Source organism: Verticillium dahliae, genomic scaffold, assembly GCF_000150675.1.
Source record: "Verticillium dahliae VdLs.17 supercont1.29 genomic scaffold, whole genome shotgun sequence".
NCBI classification, from domain to species: domain Eukaryota; kingdom Fungi; phylum Ascomycota; class Sordariomycetes; order Glomerellales; family Plectosphaerellaceae; genus Verticillium; species Verticillium dahliae.
Genome location: NW_009276919.1, coordinates 221,394 through 243,743, shown reverse-complemented (window position 1 = coordinate 243,743; position 22,350 = coordinate 221,394). Strand labels below are relative to the sequence as shown.

Genomic DNA, 22,350 nt, shown 5'->3' with positions numbered 1-22,350 from the left:
GGGTACAAGCTGATGCATAAGAGCTGTGGTGCTACAAATCCAAGGTATTTTGGATATCCCAGGTTGATAGCTCTCGAGAATTCGTCTACGATCAGTGGGTTTCACCTCAGAAGAACTTGAAAGCGGGTGTTCATTTCACTTCAGGCTCACGGATATTTCGCGGATACACCAAATTCCCAAGCAAGCCCTTCCGTGACTTGGGAGCCCCATGCAGAGTTTACTCCATACATTTCGCCTCTTTCTCCTTCTTGGTGTCTCTCAGATAATCCTACAAACACATTCTTTTCGCCGATGCCGTAAATTATGCACACTTCGTGGCCTGTTAAGCTGATTTGATGCCATGAGTTTCAGTCTCGGTACCATTCGCTCTCGCCAGCGCATCGGGCAAGGCTCTCGAAGCCTCGCTAGTCACCATGTCATTGTCTTCTTGGAAGTCGGGCTCTCCGCCCGTGGGACCAGCCAGGCCATACCATGCAACAACGCAAACGCCCAGGACGCCAGCGATGCAGCTGAAGACGAAAGCGACGATGCCCCGAGTAGTGAACCTGAAAGACGTTAGCTGTGCCTGTTTCACCATAAACGTCTCTTGAAGAACACTCACCCTCCCGGTAGAGGTCGTGGCGGGGCATTTTGGCCCTTAAGATCCAACAAGTTCTGCGTATTTGCTGCGGCATTACCCGCGACAGGCACATCGCCTGCTGCGCAGACATCGAAATGGTCTTGCGGGATGGCAATTGTCTTCTGGAGCTCCAGAGGGGCCTCAACAAAGGTCGCCATGAGACCTGACGTGACATGCCACTCAATGTGGCAATGGAATAGCCAGATGCCTGGTCACTGTCAGTAATGCAATTCCACACGAGCCTCGTCAGATGAGAAACATACCAGGGTTGTCTGCCTTGAACCTCAAGACGATGTTCCCGTTTGGCCACACGACCAGGGTATCGCGTCGCATGGGAACCTTGGGGAAATCGTCCTCAGTCAGATGAGCATCCTCAAACGTTCCAGCTTCTTCGACGGATCGGTGGAGTGCCTGGAATGCATGACCATGAAGGTGGAAGGGGTGTCGTCCGGGGTCAAGGTTGTTCAAGACAATCTGAACAATCTCATCCTTCTCCAGGACAAAGCTATGAGTGTATTCGCCGTACACCTGGGGGTTCGTCGCAAGATCTCCGGATGTGAGCGCAGTGTACAGAGTCGGGACCTTGGGATGCGCATATGTAATGTTGTTGAAGAAGGCATAGTTGGCGCCGTCGCCCAGATTGCCCATGACCACATCGAGCTCGACGGTATGGCCAGGCTCCCCGTACCTTTCCAGCTCATCTTGGGGAACCAGTGTCATGTCATCGAACGGCTCGAAGGTGTCAACTATCGCAGGCGCCGGCTTGTCCTTCGCATCGTCGTACACCAGCCAGCCGGTGACATTCCAGTTGAGGTCATCAGGCAATTGGTCGAAAAGGTCCTGAGTATGGCTGTCAACAGACTTGTCAGACAGTTCAGACGAAGAGACCTACAGTGTCCATGCTTCCCACAATTGGAAAATTCTGGCTTGTGTCGTTTCGAGTCGTCAATAAGAAGCTGCACCTTTGCGCCGCAGCCAAGTAGATCATGCTGGCTTCTGCGGGCTTAGTGTAGATGCCATCAACCTCGACAATGGAGATGTTGTGTCCCTCGAACCAGAGATACTGCGCGGCAAAAGCCGCCATGTTGATGACCCTGATCAAGTACGTCTTGCCGGGCTCGACAGAAACGGCCAGGTTCTGGGTTTCGTTCATCAATGCTGCCTGCGGGACCGGTTCGGCGCCCGTTGGATTTGACTTTGTCAAGAATCGAGGAATGAGAACTTGCATCTGCTCATGGTACCAATCCGAGAGAGTCAATACGATCTCCTCGCTGTACTCGTCTTTGAAGGGTGAGTCTGGGTCGTGAATGACCAGAGGGCCTCTCAAACCATCTGGGTACTGGCTCTGGGTATGTGAGTGATACCAGTATGTGCCAGGTTGGTCGATCTGTTCCCGTTAGAATTGACATTTCTGTGCGACAAGGACTCAACTGACTGTAAAGTTATACGTCATGGATGAACCTGGAAGAATGGCGCATTGCGTAACCATGGACGGTCCGTCCATATGTGTTGCATTGTTCATGAAGAGACCGTGAAAATGAAGCGACGTCGATTGGTTTCCGAGCTCATTGTGCGCGTGAACAATGACCCTGTCACCTACGTTGGCATCGATGCGAGGGATGGGCCACTGGCCGTTGATGCCTATCGTTGGCCTGTTGAACGCTCCATCTGGATTCGCTGTCACCCACTCAATGGTGAAATTGTAGGTGACAGTTGCCGCGAGGGCCGGACACAAGAGTCCAAACGATAGAGCAAGGCGACTGATTCTCATTGCGAATGGAGCTTTCAGGCGGCTGTTCCTAAAGACAGGGTGTGTTCCTTTGGCCCTGGAGAGAGAGGGACAATGACGGCAAGAGAGAAGAGCGTCAAAGACATCAAGGAAAGTGCGAAGCGAGCAGAGGTCGTACCCTCGGAGCCGAGATCTACATGATACAATCATTCCAACCTTCATCGGCACGAGGTAATCGGAAACGGAACAGACGGCTGCGTTATCAATCTGATAATCAGGTATAAGCCAGGCTCAGACCAACCCTTGTACGCCTCCATCACGATGTATCCCTTAGCCCATTGGCCATGAAGATCAAGGCGAGTCAAGATGCGGTGCTGGCTTGGACCCCTCGCCGTCGGCTAGTGGTAGCTCGGCTCACGGCATGTTCCCTTACCGTAGAGCTTCATCTGCCAACATGTTGTCCTATCCCTCAACTGGCACGAAAGTTGGGCGCGACTCGTTAAGTGACTCCAGTGATTGGCCGTGGTATAAACCTTCAGCCGCTCGGCTGGGCCATCAGTGGGCGAAGACAAGCTTTTCAGTCAGACTACCGTTGCATTAGCGTCACGCAAGTGGTACCACCCAACACGAGTCCTAAGAGGGGCACCATGTGCCGGTAGCCGTGATCGCGGGACAAGTTGATCTCAGCCCACACCGTGTCATTGGACCCTTCAATCTACTCATACCTTAGCTAGGTAAGCGGCTGTCCTGACTTGCAAGACGAAAGAGATCGGAAGAGTAGACCTAGGTCGTCCCCCTCTTCTCGAAGCTGATCTCTTGCCCCCTCCTTCTTGCCCACCTGGGAATTCATCCTGAGAAGAAACACCATCACAGCTTATGGAATCTGAAGCTTGGTAGACATCATGACAGTCAATGTATTCTCAGTCCCCATCTTTCTCGTGGTTTTCCGCGAGGCACTCGAGACAGTCATCATCGTCTCGGTGTTGATGGCCTTCTTGAAACAAACCCTGGGCGGCCCCGAAGGCGACCAGCGTGTCTACAAGATCCTTCGAAGACAAGTAAGTTCTGATTGTGGTCATATCATTTGCTCTTGTGGTTCTGACTATGTCCAATAGGTCTGGCTCGGCGTAGGCACAGGCCTCTTGCTCTGTCTAGTTGTAGCAGGCATCATCATTGGCGTCTTCTACGGTGTCGGCCGCGTGAGCTGGGAAGCCAATGAGTATTACTATGAGGGATCCTTTGCCCTGTTTGCCTCGATTATCATCACGCTGATGGGTGTCGCCCTCTTGCGTGTCGGAAAGATGCAGCAAAAGTGGCGCATCAAGCTCGCCAAGGCTCTCGAGGCCCCGATCAACAAGGGCGGCAACAAGGGACGCTTCAAGCGATTTGCCGAAAAGTACATCATGTTTGTCCTGCCCTTCATTACCATTCTCCGCGAGGGCATCGAAGCCATCGTGTTTGTGGCTGGCGTCACCTTCTCCGCCCCTGCGTCTGCCGTTCCCATTCCGGTCATTGTTGGTTTGATCGCAGGTATCGCCGTCGGTTTCCTGCTGTACAAGTAAGTCCTACTACGCGCAAAATGTTCGTATCATGTCTAACAACGGTCAAAGGAGTGGCACCTCCACCAGAATCCAGGTCTTCCTTGTTGTCTCGACCTGCCTGTTGTACCTTGTTGCAGCAGGCCTCTTCTCTCGTGCCGTCTGGTTTTTCGAGGCGCAAAAATGGAATGACGCCGTAGGAGGCGATGCGGCCGAAGTCGGCAGTGGCCCTGGCTCATATGATATCGACAAGAGTGTCTGGCACCTCAACGTCCGTAACACCTCTCTCGTTTTTCCTGATGAATGTTCGTAGGGCTGACCTTAGGGATAGTGCTGCAACCCCGAGCTGAACGGCGGCGGCGGCTGGGGTGTTCTGAATGCCATCTTCGGATGGAACAACTCGGCTACCTATGGCTCCGTCATCTCATACAATGTATACTGGATCTTTGTCATGACCTGGCTGATCCTTCTCCGTTTCAAGGAAGTCAAGGGCAGATGGCCATTCATGAAGGCAAAAGCCGTCCCTCAGCCACCTTCATCCAGCCATTCGGGTTCATTGGATTCGCCCGACAACCACGAGAAGCAGAGTCCAGAAGCCACTGTAGCTTCAAGTACAGCCCATTAGGCGATTCAAGTCTTGTTATTGCAGTGTATACTGGTTATACGAGTCGAACGGCCTCAGGAGAAACTATTGTCGGCTTCTCATATCCATCTAGCTACAGTCATTAACCATGCTCGAAGAACTGAAGAGTCGTGTGGAGTTTCGACGAACCTTTTGGATCTTTTCAGCTACAAAATTCTCAGTACGTGGACGAGACCTCGAAACACATGTTCATTAATCATGTATCAACTACACTACTATAGTGTCTTGGGCATCATGGCTCGTGTATCTAGCTCGCCTCCTATTTACAAGTCGATCTCCCTCGAGACCAGACAGATCCCGTTTATACAATTAGGCGGCCTGGTGTCATGCTCTTTCATACATGCATTCAATGGATGAAGAAGCTCATTTCATCCACATATGCGCCCGTGATGATGGTTTAGCACACTGTGCGTGGCAGTCCATCACATAAAGGCGTCCCTGCTGCCCCCTTTCCTATGCGGCGGAGTTCTGTGTGGTGGAGGTTGCGGCGGTGATGGGCTCCTCTCGCTGCCACCACGTGATGTGTTGTACCGTGTCCGCTGTGCTTCATACTCAGCCTCTTGTGCCACTTGATCCTCTCGTGCCCTACTCGGTGGCGATCCTGTGATGCCTCGACCGTATTTAGATGCCTGGGCGGAAGATAGATCGCCAGAGTGTCCCAACACATGTCGCTTGTCGTCTCCCGGGTAGTACTCGTCGTTTTCGTCATCATCGTAGTCGTCATCATCATCGTCATCATAACGAGGCAACGCTGGCATTGATCGTGAGTCGCCTTTCACAAGGCCAGCTTGCTCCTCTTCAGTTGCGTTCTTGACCTGAGGAGTTGAATTGCCTCGCGATCCCAGACCGAAGCGCGTTAGGTGACCAGCTGACCGTGGGGGATGCGGGAGCTCGTCATCAGCCTCGACGGCAGAAGAAGATGTCTGGCCTCGTTTGAAGATGTTCTGGAAGGAAAATTGCCTCCTGGCTGTATGCGGTGGTGGCGTAGGTGCGAGGAAGGAGCTGCCGCCGCTAACACCACTGACGTGAGATCCATGCCGGGCATGATATACACCCTTGGCACCCGTATATTCTGTGTTTGAGACGCCATAATCAGAGTCATGAGGTCTTGTGCGATACGAGCTTCCGTCGTTTATTGAGTGACCGGACACTGCAATGTCTGTCAGAGGAACCGGGGGCATCGGGGGTTGTTGCTTTGGGTCGAGGGAGAAGTCAGGTCGGTTGGGGGTTAATACGGATCGGGCGCGGTTCCGGATCGTACCAGCAATGCTAGACATCATGCCGGGCGAGCTGGGTCGGTCGATGTCGGCGAGCTCGTCATCCGTGGGGAAATGAGACATGCCAAGGGGAGGGTGAACCTCTGGAGTCCGGGGAATGGTGAACGTGCTGCGTACTGTGCCGGACCTGCCCCGCCCAACGCTGCTTTGGCTTCCAAGCATAGTCTTCCTGCGTCTGAGTCCATCCCACTCATACTCCGGCCCGTCTTCACCCACTGGCGCCAGCTGCTCCCGCTGCTTTTCTTCGTGAAGTCGTTTGAATTCCTCAGCCTCCCTCTTTTGCCTCGTAGCTGAAAACCTGCGGACTATGGCCGCAGCACCACGAATGGCGTCAGCTTTGGGCTCAGTCTCAGACTGCTCCTGCTCGGCGATAGTGTGAATCTGGTCCAAGTTTCCTGTGAACACCGCCGTATCGGGTACGTCCTTGGCGGATTTGGATAATTGTAACAAAACAACGCCGGCGCAAATGGTTAGGAAACCCATAACGACGCTCACAATCTGATTGGCGCTGCCTTTGAAGCCTCGGAAAAGCACGGCCGACGTAATGATGGTTGTGCTGGTGAAGTAAACATAGTAGGTCGGCGTGACCATGGCAGCATTGTAGATATTCAACGCCTTGTTGAGATACACAATCTCAATGAGGAGAGTGCCGATGACGAAAACGAGGAGGACATAGATGAACCACTTGTTGAACTGCGGTGTGCCCTCTATCTGGGTCAGAATCGCAGCGCCCAGACCCTGGGTAGCGACAACGCTCAAGCCTCCGATCCAGCTGCAGATGGAGATGTAGACCAACATGGTCTTCTTGCCCCATTTTGGGCCGGCCCAGAACGCGGCGACGAAAAAGCCAATGATGATGACGCCAGCGTAGGACAGAAATCCAGGCTTGATGACAAAGTCTTGCATTTGCTCAATAGTGGCGACGGCAGACTGCTGTGGTGCGTTCATAACGATGACAACTGAACCTACCAGACACAGAAAACAGGAGACCTTGCCAACCATGCTCAGTCGCTCCTTGAGAAATATGGCGGACAGGACTGTGGTAACCACGACGGACAGCGCACCGAGTGGCGTGACAAGAATGGCGTCGGTGAAGGCATATGCAGCCAAGTTGCAAAGCTCTCCGAGAATCATGAGCGTCATGCCGCCCCACCAGTAAGCGTTCTTCAGGAAGCCATAGCCCTCGCCAGCTTCCTCATTATACTTTGCGTTGGCAGCCAGTAGACCCATCTTTTTCAGGATAAAGGAGACGCCGATAAATAGACCGGAGGCAATGGCCAGACATATGCCAACGGTTTTGTAGAAGGCCGGCCGGCTTGACGGATCTCCACCGAGATCAGCTCGCGTGTAGACATGATTTGTTGTGGCCAGCAGCCGCGATGCTTGGTCCATCGCAAACTTGCGGCTTTCGTAGCAAGGCGGCGAATGGTCGAGTTCCTGCCGCAAGTGCTTCGGGTATGACGAAATGGGCGTCGGTGATTGTGTATTCTTTCGATAGGGGTAGAGAGGATTGGCCGAAGCAGGCTAGCAGTGTTCCATGGAATGAGGTGTCTCTGAGCCAGGAACTTGGCATGTAAGAGGCCAGCGGAAAAGTGTGCTGCAATATCTTGCCCACCACTTAGCCACGAGGATGTGTTTGAGAAGGGCGTTCGTCGAGCGTGGGCCTAGGAGTCTCTGTCGAGAGGAAGAGTTGATGGTTCCGGTGGAGTAGTCGAAGTGGTTGTATGCGAAGCGACTTGAAAATGCGTAGTGTCGGTATCAAGGCCACATCGGAGAACAAGCCAAGTCGGACAGCAAGTAGAGAGGATCGAGGTGCCGGAGGTTCTAGCAATGTCGAGTAACAATGTGCAGTCGGACAGCTTTGCCGACTTCGTAGGTAGAGAAATATTAGGAAGCTTGTTTGAGGATATCAAAAAGCCGACTTGAAGGGCAATTTCCAGATTGAAGGAGTTGCCACTGCTACCGCGGCCGTGGTGGTTGTCGGGACGATCGGCGCACGCAACTGGCTGACGTCGTTGAAGCAGGGGGGGGGGGACGTGGTATCGTCAATGGGGGGAGTTGTTGTCACCTGTCGAAAGATCTCCCACTGGATTGTCTCGACAAATGAAGGGCCTGCGACGAACGGCGGCAGGTCAAATCGAAGTTGTCTTGGCGGTGAATGGGAGAATAGCCACAACTAGGACAGCTTCGGAATACATGTCGCAGAGAAAAGTCGGGAAAGCAGAGAAATAGGGGAGCTGGTGCGCCCTTGACGACAGACCATATTAGGATCTGGGCCTGGAAGCAGCGACTGGGGGAATCGGCTGGATTGGATCGACGACACATGCAGGCCGCCAATGGAAGAGCCGACACGGAGGGCGGTTGGGTAGGCATGCACTGAAGCCAAGCATTTCGCCGCTGCACGCCTCGGAGACGCTAGGCCTGTCTGGCCTGGCCCCGAGCTCCTGGCTTCGCTTTCCACAGCAGCAAGCGCGCCGTCTAGCCAGCTGAGACTGCCTACCTACTAGGCAGGACTGGGCCAGGCCAAGTGGGATGGTTGGAAGTTGGAGCCCCTCATCATCAGGGATAAAGCGTTGTTTCATCATCTCGTCCGTGGCTGCTCTCGTGTCATGTTTTGCCCAGCAACGCTCAAGTCTTTCCTTCCTTCCTTGGACATGGCTAGAGGACCGTAATTTTCATTCGAATTGATTTCACCACGTAATCCCCAACTTGTGATCTTACCAAGGGCTTTTCATGAGATTGCAGATACGAACCCAAGTCAACCGAAGCTGAAAAGGCGGCAGGTCGGCCCCCTTTTTGCGCGACTCGAGCGCTGCAGCAGCCACCGTCGTCGTCATCGGTTTCCCCCACTAAACATGGTCGAAGGGACAGAAATAGAAGGCTGCGCCAGGCCATCCACACCAACATAGACCACTTTGACGATCTCTACTGGTTTTTCCCACCTGACAATGGGCACTATCTTTACACTTCTTGTCATGATCTGATTTCGCTCATGCCCTACCTAATCAAGACGCGTCATCTTTCATATGTACTGCCTGCTGTTCCGGCCGCAACAAGATTTCATATTATCCTGTCGCTTGTAGATACATAGATAGGTACCTCACGTAGCTGTTGCAGCCATGCATGGCGGCCTTTCAACTGTCTGCAGGTGGCTATCGGCCCCTACCTCTCTTGCCTCTCTATCCAACGAAACGGCATCTCGCGCCATATTCCGCAACACCCCTTGTTACATGCGACAGGCCATGATTGGGCCAACCAACAATGACCTACATGGTGCTCACCTGTTCAACGCCGACGATCTATAACTAAGTCACCAGGCAAGCCCACGCTGACCTCACGTGGTCCTATTGGTAACTCTTTTGAATGTATTATTCCGTCGATATCGCAAGGCGTCGAGTAACTCTGCAGAGGATCAATCACCCTCCATGGATCAGATCCTGGGCTCAAAGGCTCTGCATCATCCCTCTCAATCATGGACTGATACGTTATCGCTGCTTTGACAGGCAATTTTTGGTGAGAACGCTTATCAGCAAACAGCTTCTGTCTGTTGACACACAGCTTCATCATGCTCATCCAACAGCTTCCACAGATTGAACACAAAGACACATTTGAGCCACCTGTAGTCATTCATAGCACTCCGCTCTCCTCGAAGCCGGCACTCGTCCTTCATCCACTTTCCACGTGCGGGCGCCACCCGAGCCCCTAGAAATCATCCGATGATATTGAGGCGCGTTCGTCATCCCACAGCAGGTGGCAGGCGTATGGTACTCACTTCCCATATCGCTTACCTTAATTCCATGAGCGATACGAGGCATACGCTTTAAGAGGCAGAATGCCTACACTCATCTAGATCCGTTCGGTTCTATTGATGTTCGCCGCTGTGACGGAGGCGGTCCGGGCGTCGATGAGTCGTTCGACGTCACACTCGGAGCCGAGAAGCGGACAACTGGTCCCCGGAAAACCCGCCGAGAGGTCTCCATAGTGCTCTTCGCCCGTGTCTGTCGTATGCGCGAACCGCGGAAGCTTTATGAACCTAACGATGAGCTAAGGCCAGTAGGAAGGCGCATAAAATGCATGTATCCATGCTGCAGTAATTCTAAATAAGATGCCTCGGCGATTACTGATCGTATCACGCAAGACTACAGTAGAGCATCAATGTTGTCATATTCCCGGAACCCCTTACTGAATCGTTGGATTCCTCGTCTACCTACCTAGGTACGTACATGGGACGTGTGTAGGGTTTCGGTGACTCGGTGAGTGGCTGACAAGTACAGTCGTGCCGAATCAGGTGTCTTGCAGATGGCGTCATCTGGCCCTGACAAATCAAGCTACGGCCCTGTCTCACACCCTAACAACCCATGCCCCAAGCTCGAGTGACCTCGTGTCTGGTGCGTACTGTACCACTGAGGAAGTACCTCGCTGGTATTTGTAGGCCTTCTGACCTGGAAGAATCTGCGAGCTTCGGTGTGTCTCTCCCTGCCCCGTCGCGTGGCTCAAACCCCGGCAGACACAGCTTTCGGTGCAGCGCTCCCTATTAGAAAGCACGCTTACTATTGCTGGAAGCCAGAGACTTCGTCAGAGGGGCTCAACATACGCCTTACAGTCCCCTTCCACTATCAGTACCAGCACCAGCACCCGCACCTGCACCCGCTCCCCGACCCAACCGCTGTCGTTATTTAGAGCACATCACCCCGCACCTCCATCCCACGCCGCAGCTCCAATGTCAACTAAATTCCTTCTACACTCCATCCGACCGGCTCTGTCACGACCTAGTTCCCAGTTCCTGTCCCCTGCCATCACATCTAGGCTGTTCCAAACTTCGTCTTTCAAAATGGGCGTCCACAACATCAACTCGTATGTGCCTTGCCGTCCCCTCTGCCGTCCTTGCGCAAGCGACCGTGTGCGACTTGGTCCATGACGCGATCGCGCATCAACCCCTCCAAAAAGATACATACTGACTTGGCTTCCTGTACAGCAAGGCGGACTTCTACAAGGCCATCAACGGCGAGGAGGTCACCCTCGCCGCCGACAACGTCCTGCCCAGCAAGAACGTCGCCATCCTCGACTGCTTCGCTACGTGGTGCGGTCCCTGCAAGACCATTGCTCCCATATACGCGCAGTGAGTAAAAGCCCCGTAACCCCCCATGCCAGATGGCGCCGAAGAACATTGTGCTGACAGGTTGTGCTCTCGTCAACAGGCTCTCCGAGAAGTACACCAGCGTCAACTTCCTCAAGATCGATGTCGACGAGGTCCCCGACCTGAGTCAGGAGCTCGGCATCCGCGCCATGCCCACCTTCATGGTCTTCAAGGACGGCGAGAAGGTTGAGGAGATTGTCGGTGCCAACCCCCCTGCCCTCGAGAAGGCGCTCCTGAAGTACTCCGCCTAATGTTGCCGCTGCATGATACCACTGGGAAGAGGAGGAAAATCACATACCATCGCCCTCGGATGGCGCTTCATGGAATGTACTGCTGCATAGAGAATACACGAGAACCTGTCATCATGACTTGCGGGCTATCATCTGGATGTATCTGTATATTGGGATCGCGATACTATTCCTGCCGTCTCATGCTTGGTCTGATGTGGTCGACGAACTGATCGTCCGATCTTGGCGCAACTACAGATCGACCAAACGCAGGTTTGCGTCATTAAACCACGTGGTTGATACCGCGTTGGCGCCTGTAGAAATTGAAAGTGTGTGCCGTTCATGAACGCGCTTTTCATGACTATCACAGCCCAATTCTTCGACGAAGTGTCTGATCTATATTCGGTCGTCAGCTTGCGCCGAAGTGACGTAATTTAGCCAAAGTTTGGTTTCGCTGATACATTGTCTCGGAAACTTTCATTCCCGAGTGAGTGCGAGTTTGGTATTACCTCGAGCCCAGAAGGGTTTGATGAAGCACACTGGAGTTCATGAAATCCCAAAACATGATGGTCTGCCAACAGACAAGTTTATGTCCCTCTATTTACAACCACGCAAGAGATCCTGGGCGTCGTCGACGGTAGTACCGATAAGCCTATCCTAAGCATCATCAAATATAGGCCAAGAGAAAATGAGAATGGAGTGAACGGATAACTTCTGTTCATCAGTTTGTGTAGCAGCGCATATATCTTTCTTCCCGAGTTGAATCTTGAACGGCTAGCCTGAGTCGATCCTTGACCACAGGGCACCTTAACAAACACCAGCCAAGACGTCGTCCAGATTTGGCCAGAAAATCCGACCACAGTAGTGTTTTTGCACTTCAAAGCGCGTACATCTATTTAGCATGTCTGGCTGCGAGCACCACTCATGGCCCTGATCCCGGTCCTGAGGGCTCCGTGATCGGGCGGTGGGGAGGCGGAAACCCCCCGCCCCCTCTCCCGCAGGCGGACTCGGCCGGGCTCAGCTCGTCAGCCTGGCCCAGGAAGCCTGCCCGCTGCACAGATGATTCGATTTGGCGGCTCCGCTCACACCATCGTCCTGGTGGCTGTAGTATTTCCATTTCACATGAGCAGCGATATCTGCGTTTGTCTTGTGCTTGAGTCATTGCACTATGTACTGCTGCGGCTAGCTGCGGGGTTCAATTCCACTACAACGGCGCCCTCCCCAAGGCACCTTGAGCCACCATCGCCCTATATCCCGACTCCATCCTCAAAGGACCAAGAACATACTTGAGTCTTCATCACACCTAGAGCCTTTGCACCTTGGCCCTTGCTCAAAAAAGAGCTAGAAATTCGTGTCGCAAAGATGGTGAAGAATATTGTCGTATTGGGGTAAGTCGTCTATTGTTTCCGTCATTGCAGTGCAGCACGCTTACAAGACACGCAGCGCCGGCGTCTCAGGCCTTACGAGTGCCCTGCTCCTGGCCAAAGATACGAACAACTCGGTGACGGTCATTGCGAAGCACATGCCCGGTGACTATGACATTGAGTACACGTCGCCGTGGGCCGGTGCCAACTTTATGCCGTATGTGGGCTGCGTTTCCCATGGGACGATGTTTGTGAGGGTCAACATGCTGACAGACGATGCGCAGCATGTCTTTTGAGAAGCAGAGTCGCTGGGAGCGCAGGACATGGCCTGAGCTCAAGCGGTTGGCCGAGAATGTCCCCGAAGCTGGCATTCACTTTCAGAGTACGTCAAAAGTCCCGAGTCCGCTGGGGCCCTCGAGGTACAAGAGGCTGACAGCACATGTGCGCGTGCAGAGGTCAGGATCTGGCGACGCAAGAAGGACATGGCGACTGGCAATGCCTACGACGGCCTCTTCGCAGAGGACCCCTGGTTCCGTCATCTCTTCGACGACTACCGCGACCTGAAGCCCGAGGAACTGCCGGCCGCCGCCCATTCGGGGAGCGAGTTCGGCTCCGTGTGTCTCAACACGGCGCTTTACCTGCCCTGGCTTGTCGGTCAGTGTCGCCGTCACGGCGTCGTGGTCAAGCGTGCCGTCCTGTCGCATATCCACGAGGCAAAGGCGATGCATCACTCGGGCCAGCTAGCAGACTGCATCGTCAACGCTAGCGGGCTGCTCGCCTGTCGCCTAGGCGGCGTTGAAGACGCCACGGTCATCCCGGCAAGAGGCCAGATCGTGCTCGTGAGGAACGAGGCGACGCCCATGTCGACGATCAGCGGGACGGAGGACGTGGCGACGGATGTAAGTTACCTCATGCAGCGGGCATCGGGCGGCGGCACAATCCTTGGCGGCACGTATGAGAAGGGTAACTGGGAGGCCAACCCCGACCCGAACACGGCGATCCGTATCATGAAGCGGTGTGTCGAGCTCAACCCGACTTTGACCAACGGCAAGGGCATCGAGGCCTTGGACATTGTCCGGCATGGTGTCGGACTACGGCCCACGAGGAAGGATGGTGTTAGACTGGAGACGGATACGAGTATTTTCGAGGACGGAACGCCTGTGGTTCACAACTATGGACATGCTGGCTGGGGATATCAGGGCTCGTATGGGTGTGCTGAGCGGGTGGTGGAGCTCGTCAACGAGCTTGGTCAGGCCAGCAAAGCGAAGCTTTAGCTCTGCGCTCCTCTTATCTGTAAGGATAGGCGATTCAGGCGAACGAATTTGTTTACAGCTCTGACCAAAGTTTCCCAAGTAAGACAATCATGGAGGGTTACACAGAGAGGATACTGAAAGGAAGAAAGAGGCATGTTGAAGGACAGTGTGTTCTATTCACAAACACGGTACACAATGCACGGTATCGGTCCCCAGAAGTTGTAGATCCGCAGCTGGTACTAAAGGCAAGCTCCAAGCTGCAGCTACATCAACAGCGACACGTCCGGAGAAGCAACGCACTGCATTGTACCGCGACGGCACATCTCAGCAGCCATGGCGGATCAGCAGCTTGCGAACAAGGCTGCAGCCCCTGCACAGCCCATCAACCTTCTTCTCGACATTGTTAATGGGCGACACAAGCTTTCTCGGGCCATCCCCATTGCTCTCCTGATCTTCGATGCTCTCCTCTGCATCCTGATCATACTCAAAGTTCCCTGTAAGCACCCCTCTGAGGCGTGCATGCCCTGACATGCCGCAAAGCTAACGCTGGGTCTTTAGACACCGAAATCGATTGGGTCGCATACATGGAACAGATTGGACAAATTGTTGCCGGCGAGCGCGACTACAGCAAGATCAAAGGCGGCACTGGACCTCTGGTCTACCCGGCCGCACATGTCTACACCTACACGGGACTTTACTATCTGACCGATGAGGGTACGAACGTTCTTTTTGCACAATTTTTGTTCGCCATCTTATATCTGGCAACCTTGGCAGTGGTCATGGCATGCTACTGGCAGGCAAAGGTGGGACCCAACAACCCTCGACCCTCGGAGTCTTGTGACATGCGTTCTGACGGCGGACAGGTTCCGCCCTATATATTTCCGATTCTCGTCCTGTCGAAGCGACTACACAGCATCTTCGTCCTACGATGCTTCAACGACGGCGTCGCAGCCCTTTTCTTCTGGCTGGCCATTTTCAGCATGCAGCGTCGTAACTGGGCTGCTGGCGCGCTTCTCTACAGCTGGGGCGTGGGGGTCAAAATGTCCTTGCTTCTTAGCCTGCCCGCCGTGGCTGTGGTCCTCTTCTTCGGCCGAGGCCTGAAGGGCAGCTTACGCTTGGCGTGGCTCATGGCACAGCTACAGGCTCTAATCGGATTGCCCTTCTGGGCAAGGCATATGCGGTCGTACTGGGGTCGCGCATTCGAGTTGTCGCGGCAGTTCTTGTACAAATGGACAGTCAACTGGCGGTTTGTGGGCGAGGAACTGTTTCTGAGCCAAGGCTTTTCGCTGGCGCTACTGACTGGACACGTGAGCGTCCTGTGGCTCTTCATCACGACGCGCTGGCTCAAGCCCGCCCAAAAGCCGCTGTCGGCTATGATCCCAGCACTCCTCAAGGCCGACTCGCCCTTCAACCCCCTGGAGGAGATCCAGGTTTCCGGGTTCGTGACGGTCAAGTACATCATGACCACGGTCTTGACGGCCAATGTTATCGGCCTCCTCTTCGCCCGTTCCCTCCACTACCAATTCTATGCCTATCTTGCCTGGGCGACTCCATACCTCCTCTGGCGCAGCGGTATCCCGTTCCCCTTCGTCTACATTCTGTGGGGTGTACAGGAGTGGGCCTGGAATGTCTACCCTAGCACAGATGCCAGCTCGAGCGTCGTCGTTGGTATGCTGGCCTTCACTGTTGGCAGCGTGTGGTTCGGAACGGCGAACGACAAGCTCGAGAGTGCACCTCTTCCGAAGCCTCACCTGCCACCGAGCAGGAAGGCTGGGTCGAAAGAGCAGTGAGCTTTGAAGGTTCGAAGGCGTGTAGTTCTTCACGGCTCGTCCTCAGAATCGGAGGGAGGCATCTTTCCGACGGTTGAGTCCTCGTCGTCTTCGTCGTCAAGGCCGCTGTTTTTGCCGAATTCCTTGGGCCTGTGGAAGAAGGGTTTATCAGCAAGGCTGATCACTCGGCTTGACACGGGGCTCCTTGGACATGAGGGCTCAAAACTCACCAGTAGGGCTGCTTGCGCCAGGCCTTCTCGTCACCGACTACATTGACAATTTCACCCAGGACGCGGCCGTTCAGCTGGTCGGCGTCGTAGCGCTCAGCCAGAACGTAGCCGCCACGCTTGATCCAGATCGTGTTGCGGAATCGCTGGGCGAGCTCGAGCAGAATGTCCTTCTTGTTGGGAAGCAAGCAGGTGTAAAGGTTGTTGCCCTCGGCCTTGATGACCTTGGCTACCGACTGGTTGGGCTCGAGAGCGGTGGGAGGAGTGGTCGACTCCTCGGCGGCCGCGAGGACATTGCGTTTTACGCGGACCATGATCACTAGCAGGCAGGACCGGTGCGCGAAGCGAATGTGCAGCAAGTGGCGTGTTGGACCAGCAAGGTTCACCTAGAAATTTCGTTCGGACCGGAACACGCGATTCAAACTAGCGGGATGGACCCCTTCTCTGCGAGACAGACTTTTGGTATGGCGGGGTAGCTCTGCGAAAAGCGCGGGGCAGCCTTTGCGCCTCGCACAATGCATACGACGCATTGTTAGACGTCCGCCCATAATGTAGACATGCATATAGCCCGAACTGTCTAAAGTGAAATGCCTTTTCACCTTCACCTCTTTCCTCTCACTGGAACCTCAACTGTGCATCCTCGGAACAGCCGAAATGTGCCACAGGAGAGACCAGCACTATAGGCAATCTCTCGATAGCTTACCAACCTTGTCCTCCCTTGCAGTAATGATCGTATCGATCTCTCTCCGCTGCAGCTGGTGGCAGAGTCATTGGGATGCGAGAGGAGGTGCGGACTGCCCAAAGGGGGAGTCTCCGCCACGACCCATCCATTTACAACTGCAAGATATGGCTGCGAGAGTAGAGCTTGCTGAGCGAGCTATCGTACTCCACATGCCGCTCTGCTCTGACATAGCAATGAAAACATCGATCACCACCGAAAGGTCACTATCACCAGACAACGTGCTCATCGGGCCTACATACGGCCTCTTTCGCCCCAACAGGCCTCCAGCCCACCGTCGCCACCATGTGCAGTTCGCATGTCGCACACTTGCCATTGCCGGCGTATCATGAGCCATCGGGATACGTGACGACCGGGTCTGATAAGCGGTAAGGCGGATAAGGCCCTGCGACGGCGGCATCCGGTGGTGGAGTGCATCCATTGTCCGGCAGAAGGCTCATAGGTCGGCCGTGGTCCTTCTACACTCCGCCTCGGGCAAAATTCCCAAGACGAGTCCGGTGGAGGTTCTTGGCGCCCTTTGCAAATCTTCCCCGGAGAGTCCTTAGAAGCTACCCTCGTTGTCATCGTGAGATTCACGTGGCCTAGGCTCGACCTTTTTTTTTTTTTCTTCCTTCTCTCTTCTGAACTCTCCGACTTTGCCTTTGCGCCCCTCGCCCTTTTTAGAAGCTCCGTCTTCTGGTCTGATACTTGAGATCGGTCCTTAACTTTGCCCACTTGCTCTTTTTCTTGTTCCTGGTCCTGTTCCACCAGTACAGATGCCTCGTATGCCTTAAGGTGCTAATCCTCTACCGAAGTTTTATCTGCAATGGATTCTTCCCTCTTCAAGTCTCTCGTCGAGGTCGAGTCTCGTGAGGCCTCGGTCGCCGCTGCCTCGCCCAGCGACGGTTTCCCCCCTCCACCCCAGAAGGCTGTCCAACGAACGTATCCCGGTGCCCCGTACCGGGGTGACGAGTCCATCGAGCTCCAGAGGCTTCACACCGAGCATGGTGTCAGCCGCCCGTCGTCTCGACCGGGAACACCACCCTCCTCACCGCCGGGCGGGAGCGATCTCGAGATGAGCCGCCCCGGCAGTCCTTCTCAAGATGCGACCGACATTACCGAGCCCCTTCAAAGCATGTGGGATCCCTACATGAACCGATGGCGGCTTCTGACTGCCTGTCTGATGAACCTGGGCAACGGTCTCAATGACAGTGCCCCGGGCGCCCTGATTCCTTACATGGAGAAGTGAGGTTTACCTTGAGCCTGGCAGAGAGACATGCATGACTGACTGACTTGGACAGGCACTACAACATCGGATACGCCGTCGTGTCGCTCATTTTCGTGGGCAATGCCTTGGGCTTCATCTTTGCCGCTGTGTTCCTGGACGCTCTGCGCGCACGCATGTCCCGCGCGCACCTGCTCGTATTCGGCCAGGCCATCCTCCTGGCGGCGTACATCCCCCTCATCGTCGGGGGCCCCTTCCCAGCCATCATCGTCGGCTTCTTCTTCCTGGGCTTCGCCATGTCGATCAACCTGGCCATGAACAACATCTTCTGCGGCTCCCTGCAGAACGCGACGACGGCCCTCGGTGCCATGCACGGCAGCTACGGCATCGGCGGCACGGTGGGCCCCATCATCGCGACGGCCATTGCGACGTCCGGCAACCCGTGGTACCGATTCTACCTGCTGCCGCTGTCGCTGGCGTTTGGCAACCTGTTCTTCGGCTGGTGGTCGTTTGCCAAGTTTGAGCGCGACCAGCCGCTGACGCTGCAGCCGACGCTCTCGGCGGCGGCGCTGGCCGCCAACTCGCAGTTCCTCTCCATGTTCTACGCGCTGCGCATGCGGCTCGTGCTGCTGGGCGCGCTCTTCATCTTTGCCTACCAGGGCGCCGAGGTGTCCATCTCGGGCTGGGTCATCTCGTTCCTCATCGCGACGCGCGACGTCGGCGACCCCGGCGCCGTCGGCTACGTCACGGCCGGCTTCTGGGCCGGCATCACCCTCGGCCGCTTCCTGCTGAGCGCGCCGGCGCAGCGCATCGGCGAGAAGCGCTTCGTCTACATCGTCACGGCCGGCGCCGCCTGCTTCCAGCTGCTCGTGTGGCAGGTGCCCAACCTCGTCGGCGCCGCCACGTCCCTCGCCATCGTCGGCCTGCTGCTGGGGCCCATCTACCCATGCGCCGCCGCCGTTTTCATGCGCGGCATGAGCGGCAAGCACCGCGCCAGCGGCATGGTCGTCATCTCGGCCTTTGGCAGCAGCGGCGGCGCCGTCGCGCCCTTCACCACCGGTCTGCTGGCCCAGGCCTTTGGGACCTGGGTGCTGCACCCCATTGCGCTGGGGCTGTTTGTGTGCATGACGGCCTGCTGGTTCTGGCTGCCGACGCAGAGGAAGCGCAACGAGTAGGGGGGGTTGGTGTGTGGTGTTTTATTTCTTTCGGGAGCAAAACCATGGTGGACAATGGTGAAGGGGAAAATTGCGAGCGGTATCATTTCGGGAAGGACTGGTCAGGTGTCACGGTGTAGTGGTCTACTGATGATGGTATGAATACGAATTTAACTCTTTCTTTTCATGCTCTTTCTCTCTCTCTCTCTCTGTATACGCCTGGTGCCACACATGCTACTATGCCAAGTGCCGTGGACGGAAATCTATAGTCTAAAGGAAATTGAAAAGCCTCCGGAGCTAGCATACCGTGTATGTTCAATATAGGTACTAGGTCTTCATGCACATCGTAGTCTCATCGCACTCTTCTTCTTCATTTCCTTCCCGCTGTGGACATTGAAAAGGGGGGGGGACTCGAGAGGTGGCAGGTCTACGTGTGGATGCGGCCGAGGGCGGCGTCCTTGTGGGTCAGGGTGCCGGCCTCGATGGCCTCGACCGTCTTGTGGATGGAGGTGAAGTCCTGGAAGGTGACAAAGGGGACGTTCTCGCGCTCGCAGTAGGTGACGAGGTCCTTGCCGGCCTTGGCGAAGAGGAGGTCAGTCTCGCGGGCGGCGGAGAGGTCGGAGACGCCGTCGCCGGCGTAGAGCATGATGGGGCGGTCGGGGCGGGCCGAGTACTTGCGGATCTCCATCGACTTGTCGTGGCCAAAGGGCGTGTCGTCGTGGTAGACGATGCGCCAGCCGGCCTCGTCGTTGATGGACTTGCCGTCGCGCGGGGCGACGTCGTTGCTGACGATCTGGATGTACGAGGCCTCGTCGCCGAGCCACATTTCGAGCAGCGAGCGGATGACGGGCCGCATGCCGCCGGAGAGGATGACGATGGGCACGTTGTGGGCGCGGCACCAGTGGAAAAAGTCGCGGAAGCCGGGGTCGAGCTTGATGTTGGCGCGCAGCGTGGCGATGCACTGGTCAAAGGGCAGCTTGATCGAGTCCATCATGCCCTGGAAGGCTTCGCGGAACGACTTGCGGCCGTAGAGGATGTGGTCGTTCTCGACGAGGCGCAGCTCGCGGCCGTAGCCGAGCTCTTCCGTCATGAAGTCATTGGAGTCCTTGATCGTGATGGTGCCGTCAAAGTCGGTGAAGAAGATGATCTTGGGGTTGGTGGCGAGCGCCGGGGTATCGTTGTCGGAGACGGAGCCCATTGTGACGGTGGTGGTGATGCGGCAGGGGAGTAGGAGGTAGGTAGGTACCTTAGGTGGGTAGGTACGTGGAAGTAGGGCAGTGAGGAGGTGTGGTTCAAGGAGAGTAGGTTGGTAGGTAGAGGTAGACAATGGGAGAGGGATTCACGATCGTCAAGTACGGGCAGCCCCTAAAGTTTTATGTCCGGCCAAGTGACGAGCGAGGCGCGGCAGAGATTTAATTCTATGGAGAAGGATCCCAAGAAGGATCCCAAGGTACCTGATACCTGAACCCGACCTGACCTGCCCTGAACGTGATGAACCTCAAGCGTCTCGTTTGTCCCTCGGACGGCACAGGTTCGCTCCCTCCACCCCTCCCAACGACAATCTCTTCCGACATCAAAGACCCAAGACACCAGATGCCCGCCGTCCGGGTCTCAGCCTGAATCGTCCCGCATCCAGGGGATCCAATCCAGGATGCGATGCGTTGTTTTGTTGCCCCTCATGCCATGGCAGTGTGAAAAGGTGCCCCTCCACTGCAGCGTCATTGCCCCTCTTCAGGGCCTTTTAGCGCCCTCGGACGCCCCCCTGTAGGAGGGGACCTGTAGCGTTCGCTGGCCCCTCCGAACCCGCCTGGTATCACCCCCCCTGATTGAGTGCCCTGTGGTGCCCTGTGGAGTCCCGTGTGTGGCCCTGTCCCGCCTTGTGAGGCCCGCTGTAGATGCACGCCGAGACGCACAAAAACCTGCCGAGCCTCCACTGTGATAACCAATGTACAGGGGCCCACAGCTACCTCTCACCGACCCCGTCGGGACCCGGTCAGTCGGTGTCGGTGCTTGCGCCGACGCCGGATCGTTCCAGGTTTGCACGAAGAAGGCGGTGAGTGCTCTCAGTCCGGCAGAAAATCAATCGAGGTCCAACAACGCGGCTCGGCTGTTCGTTCAGTGTCGATGCTTTAGTTGGGGTTTGAGCTTCGTCCAAAGTGTGCGTTTGGTCTGAAGTACCACAACTCATTGACTGAGGACGACTCTTGGCGTGTCATTGTTTTGGGAGCACACTATTTGGTCTGAACTGACCTACCTTGGTAGTCAGCTTTGCATCCGGCCTGCAGCATCAGCAACAACTGCAACGACATCCACCACCATGCAGTCACTACCACTGGCGAGGCCTGCATCATGGCGCCTCATGAACCAGCTGGCCCGCCCCTCTCCGACATCATTGGCGGCACGACGACATCTCCAACCAGCTAGCTCCCTCGCTTGGAAGCTTCTCCGTCCTTCTTCCCCATCTCCTCGATTATACTCTTCTTCGAACTCTCCTCCACCACCTCCTCCTCCGTCGCCGCCGCCGAAGCCTTCCGAGTCCGAATCAAAACCCGACTCTACCCAACACAGCTCTGAGCCGCTCATCGAGTCCAAGCCAGACCCAGTTACAACCAATTCCTCACAGCCATTCCTGCGGGATGGCTCGTTGCCAAAGTCTGAAAGCACCACAAGCAGATCATCATCCTCCCCCTCCTCAAAAGATGCATCCTCTCCACCTTCCTCCGACGCGGCCCCCTCCTCCCGGACACCGTCCCCGTTCGACCAGCTCTCCTCGCGCGTCCAGTCGAGCCAGCTGCTGACGACGACGATCCCCCGCCTCATCGACACGCTGCAGGTCCGCCTCCTAACGGCCTCGCAGACCCTCAACGATCTGACGGGCTACACATCGATCGAGCGCATCAAGACGCAGAACGAGGCGCTTGAGACGTCGCTCGCCGCAGCCCACCAGCGCCTGCGGGCTACGCGGCAGTCCTACAAGAACGCGACGGGCGACCGCGCCGCGACGCAGCGCGAGACGACGACGCTGCTCGCGCGGAAAGAGTCGTGGGTGCCGCAGGACCTCGAGCGCTTCACCGAGCTCTACCGCCGCGACCACACGCTCGAGCACGAGGTCGGCCGCGCCAGCGAGGCCCTCGCCGAGGCCGAGGCCGAGGAGCAGCGCCTCAGCCAGGCCCTCATGGCCGGCATGCTGCGCCGCTACCACGAGGAGCAGATCTGGAGCGACCGCATCCGCCGCGCCAGCACCTGGGGCACCTGGGGCCTCATGGGCGTCAACGTCCTCCTCTTCATCGTCCTGCAGCTCTTCGCCGAGCCCTGGCGCCGCCGCAGGCTCGTCCGCGCCGTCGTCGCCGAAGAGAAGTCCGTCCTCGAGAGCGTCAGGGACGAGCTCCGCTGCCGGTCAAGGGCCTCCTCGCCGGCACGCAGCGGGAGCGTGACGGCAACGCCTTTGTGGCGGCGGACGCGGACCGTGT

General features: G+C 56.0%; 10 protein-coding genes across 10 annotated transcripts in view; 6 read left to right on the top strand and 4 right to left on the bottom strand.

Annotated features, from left to right (window-relative positions):
- Positions 1-113: 113 nt before the first annotated feature.
- VDAG_09919 (iron transport multicopper oxidase FET3) lies at positions 114-2,390 on the bottom strand (the record flags this gene model as incomplete). Its single annotated transcript, XM_009651264.1, has 5 exons — positions 114-545; positions 602-827; positions 883-1,459; positions 1,512-2,006; positions 2,220-2,390. The coding sequence occupies 5 exons, from the start codon at positions 2,388-2,390 to the stop codon at positions 323-325; spliced, it is 1,692 nt and encodes a 563-aa protein (XP_009649559.1). The 3' UTR covers positions 114-322.
- A 751-nt stretch (positions 2,391-3,141) lies between these two features.
- Positions 3,142-5,179, top strand: VDAG_09918 (plasma membrane iron permease). Its single transcript, XM_009651263.1, has 4 exons — positions 3,142-3,406; positions 3,464-3,906; positions 3,959-4,157; positions 4,218-5,179. Exons 1-4 carry the CDS (start codon positions 3,251-3,253, stop codon positions 4,509-4,511), a joined length of 1,092 nt encoding a protein of 363 aa, XP_009649558.1. The 5' UTR covers positions 3,142-3,250; the 3' UTR covers positions 4,512-5,179.
- On the bottom strand, positions 4,952-7,198 carry VDAG_09917 (uncharacterized protein; the record flags this gene model as incomplete). The annotated part of the gene is made up of 1 exon (XM_009651262.1): positions 4,952-7,198. The coding sequence occupies one exon, from the start codon at positions 7,196-7,198 to the stop codon at positions 4,952-4,954; it is 2,247 nt and encodes a 748-aa protein (XP_009649557.1).
- Positions 7,199-10,531: 3,333 nt separating this feature from the next.
- Positions 10,532-11,308, top strand: VDAG_09916 (thioredoxin). The gene is made up of 3 exons (XM_009651261.1): positions 10,532-10,660; positions 10,782-10,925; positions 11,005-11,308. Exons 1-3 carry the CDS (start codon positions 10,638-10,640, stop codon positions 11,192-11,194), a joined length of 357 nt encoding a protein of 118 aa, XP_009649556.1. The 5' UTR covers positions 10,532-10,637; the 3' UTR covers positions 11,195-11,308.
- Positions 11,309-12,532: 1,224 nt separating this feature from the next.
- On the top strand, positions 12,533-13,808 carry VDAG_09915 (D-amino-acid oxidase; the record flags this gene model as incomplete). The annotated part of the gene is made up of 3 exons (XM_009651260.1): positions 12,533-12,558; positions 12,614-12,821; positions 12,918-13,808. The coding sequence occupies 3 exons, from the start codon at positions 12,533-12,535 to the stop codon at positions 13,806-13,808; spliced, it is 1,125 nt and encodes a 374-aa protein (XP_009649555.1).
- A 312-nt stretch (positions 13,809-14,120) lies between these two features.
- On the top strand, positions 14,121-15,577 carry VDAG_09914 (dolichyl-P-Man:Man(5)GlcNAc(2)-PP-dolichyl mannosyltransferase; the record flags this gene model as incomplete). Its single annotated transcript, XM_009651259.1, has 5 exons — positions 14,121-14,283; positions 14,346-14,501; positions 14,562-14,590; positions 14,651-15,033; positions 15,100-15,577. The coding sequence occupies 5 exons, from the start codon at positions 14,121-14,123 to the stop codon at positions 15,575-15,577; spliced, it is 1,209 nt and encodes a 402-aa protein (XP_009649554.1).
- Positions 15,578-15,606: 29 nt separating this feature from the next.
- Positions 15,607-16,097, bottom strand: VDAG_09913 (uncharacterized protein; the record flags this gene model as incomplete). Its single annotated transcript, XM_009651258.1, has 2 exons — positions 15,607-15,706; positions 15,787-16,097. The coding sequence occupies 2 exons, from the start codon at positions 16,095-16,097 to the stop codon at positions 15,607-15,609; spliced, it is 411 nt and encodes a 136-aa protein (XP_009649553.1).
- Positions 16,098-17,327: 1,230 nt separating this feature from the next.
- Positions 17,328-18,901, top strand: VDAG_09912 (uncharacterized protein; the record flags this gene model as incomplete). Its single annotated transcript, XM_009651257.1, has 2 exons — positions 17,328-17,746; positions 17,803-18,901. 2 exons carry the CDS (start codon positions 17,328-17,330, stop codon positions 18,899-18,901), a joined length of 1,518 nt encoding a protein of 505 aa, XP_009649552.1.
- Positions 18,902-19,307: 406 nt separating this feature from the next.
- VDAG_09911 (uncharacterized protein) lies at positions 19,308-20,078 on the bottom strand (the record flags this gene model as incomplete). The annotated part of the gene is made up of 1 exon (XM_009651256.1): positions 19,308-20,078. One exon carries the CDS (start codon positions 20,076-20,078, stop codon positions 19,308-19,310), a length of 771 nt encoding a protein of 256 aa, XP_009649551.1.
- Positions 20,079-20,825: 747 nt separating this feature from the next.
- Positions 20,826-22,350, top strand: part of VDAG_09910 (She9/Mdm33 family protein) — a gene marked incomplete at both ends in the record, with an annotated part of 1,964 nt that continues 439 nt past the window's right edge. Inside the window, 2 exons of the mRNA XM_009651255.1 lie at positions 20,826-20,933; positions 21,204-22,346. Of these exons, the coding sequence (XP_009649550.1) occupies positions 20,826-20,933; positions 21,204-22,346 (1,251 nt within the window). The remainder of the gene's footprint in view (positions 20,934-21,203; positions 22,347-22,350) is intronic.

Coding starts and splice junctions, on each gene's coding strand:
- VDAG_09918 (XM_009651263.1), top strand. CDS start 3,251: ATGACAGTCAATGTATTCTCAGTCCCCATCTTTCTCGTGGTTTTCCGC. Junction 3,407..3,463: donor ACAAGATCCTTCGAAGACAA/GTAAGTTCTGAT, acceptor TATGTCCAATAG/GTCTGGCTCGGCGTAGGCAC. Junction 3,907..3,958: donor GTCGGTTTCCTGCTGTACAA/GTAAGTCCTACT, acceptor CAACGGTCAAAG/GAGTGGCACCTCCACCAGAA.
- VDAG_09916 (XM_009651261.1), top strand. CDS start 10,638: ATGGGCGTCCACAACATCAACTC. Junction 10,661..10,781: donor GGCGTCCACAACATCAACTC/GTATGTGCCTTG, acceptor CTTCCTGTACAG/CAAGGCGGACTTCTACAAGG. Junction 10,926..11,004: donor ATTGCTCCCATATACGCGCA/GTGAGTAAAAGC, acceptor TCTCGTCAACAG/GCTCTCCGAGAAGTACACCA.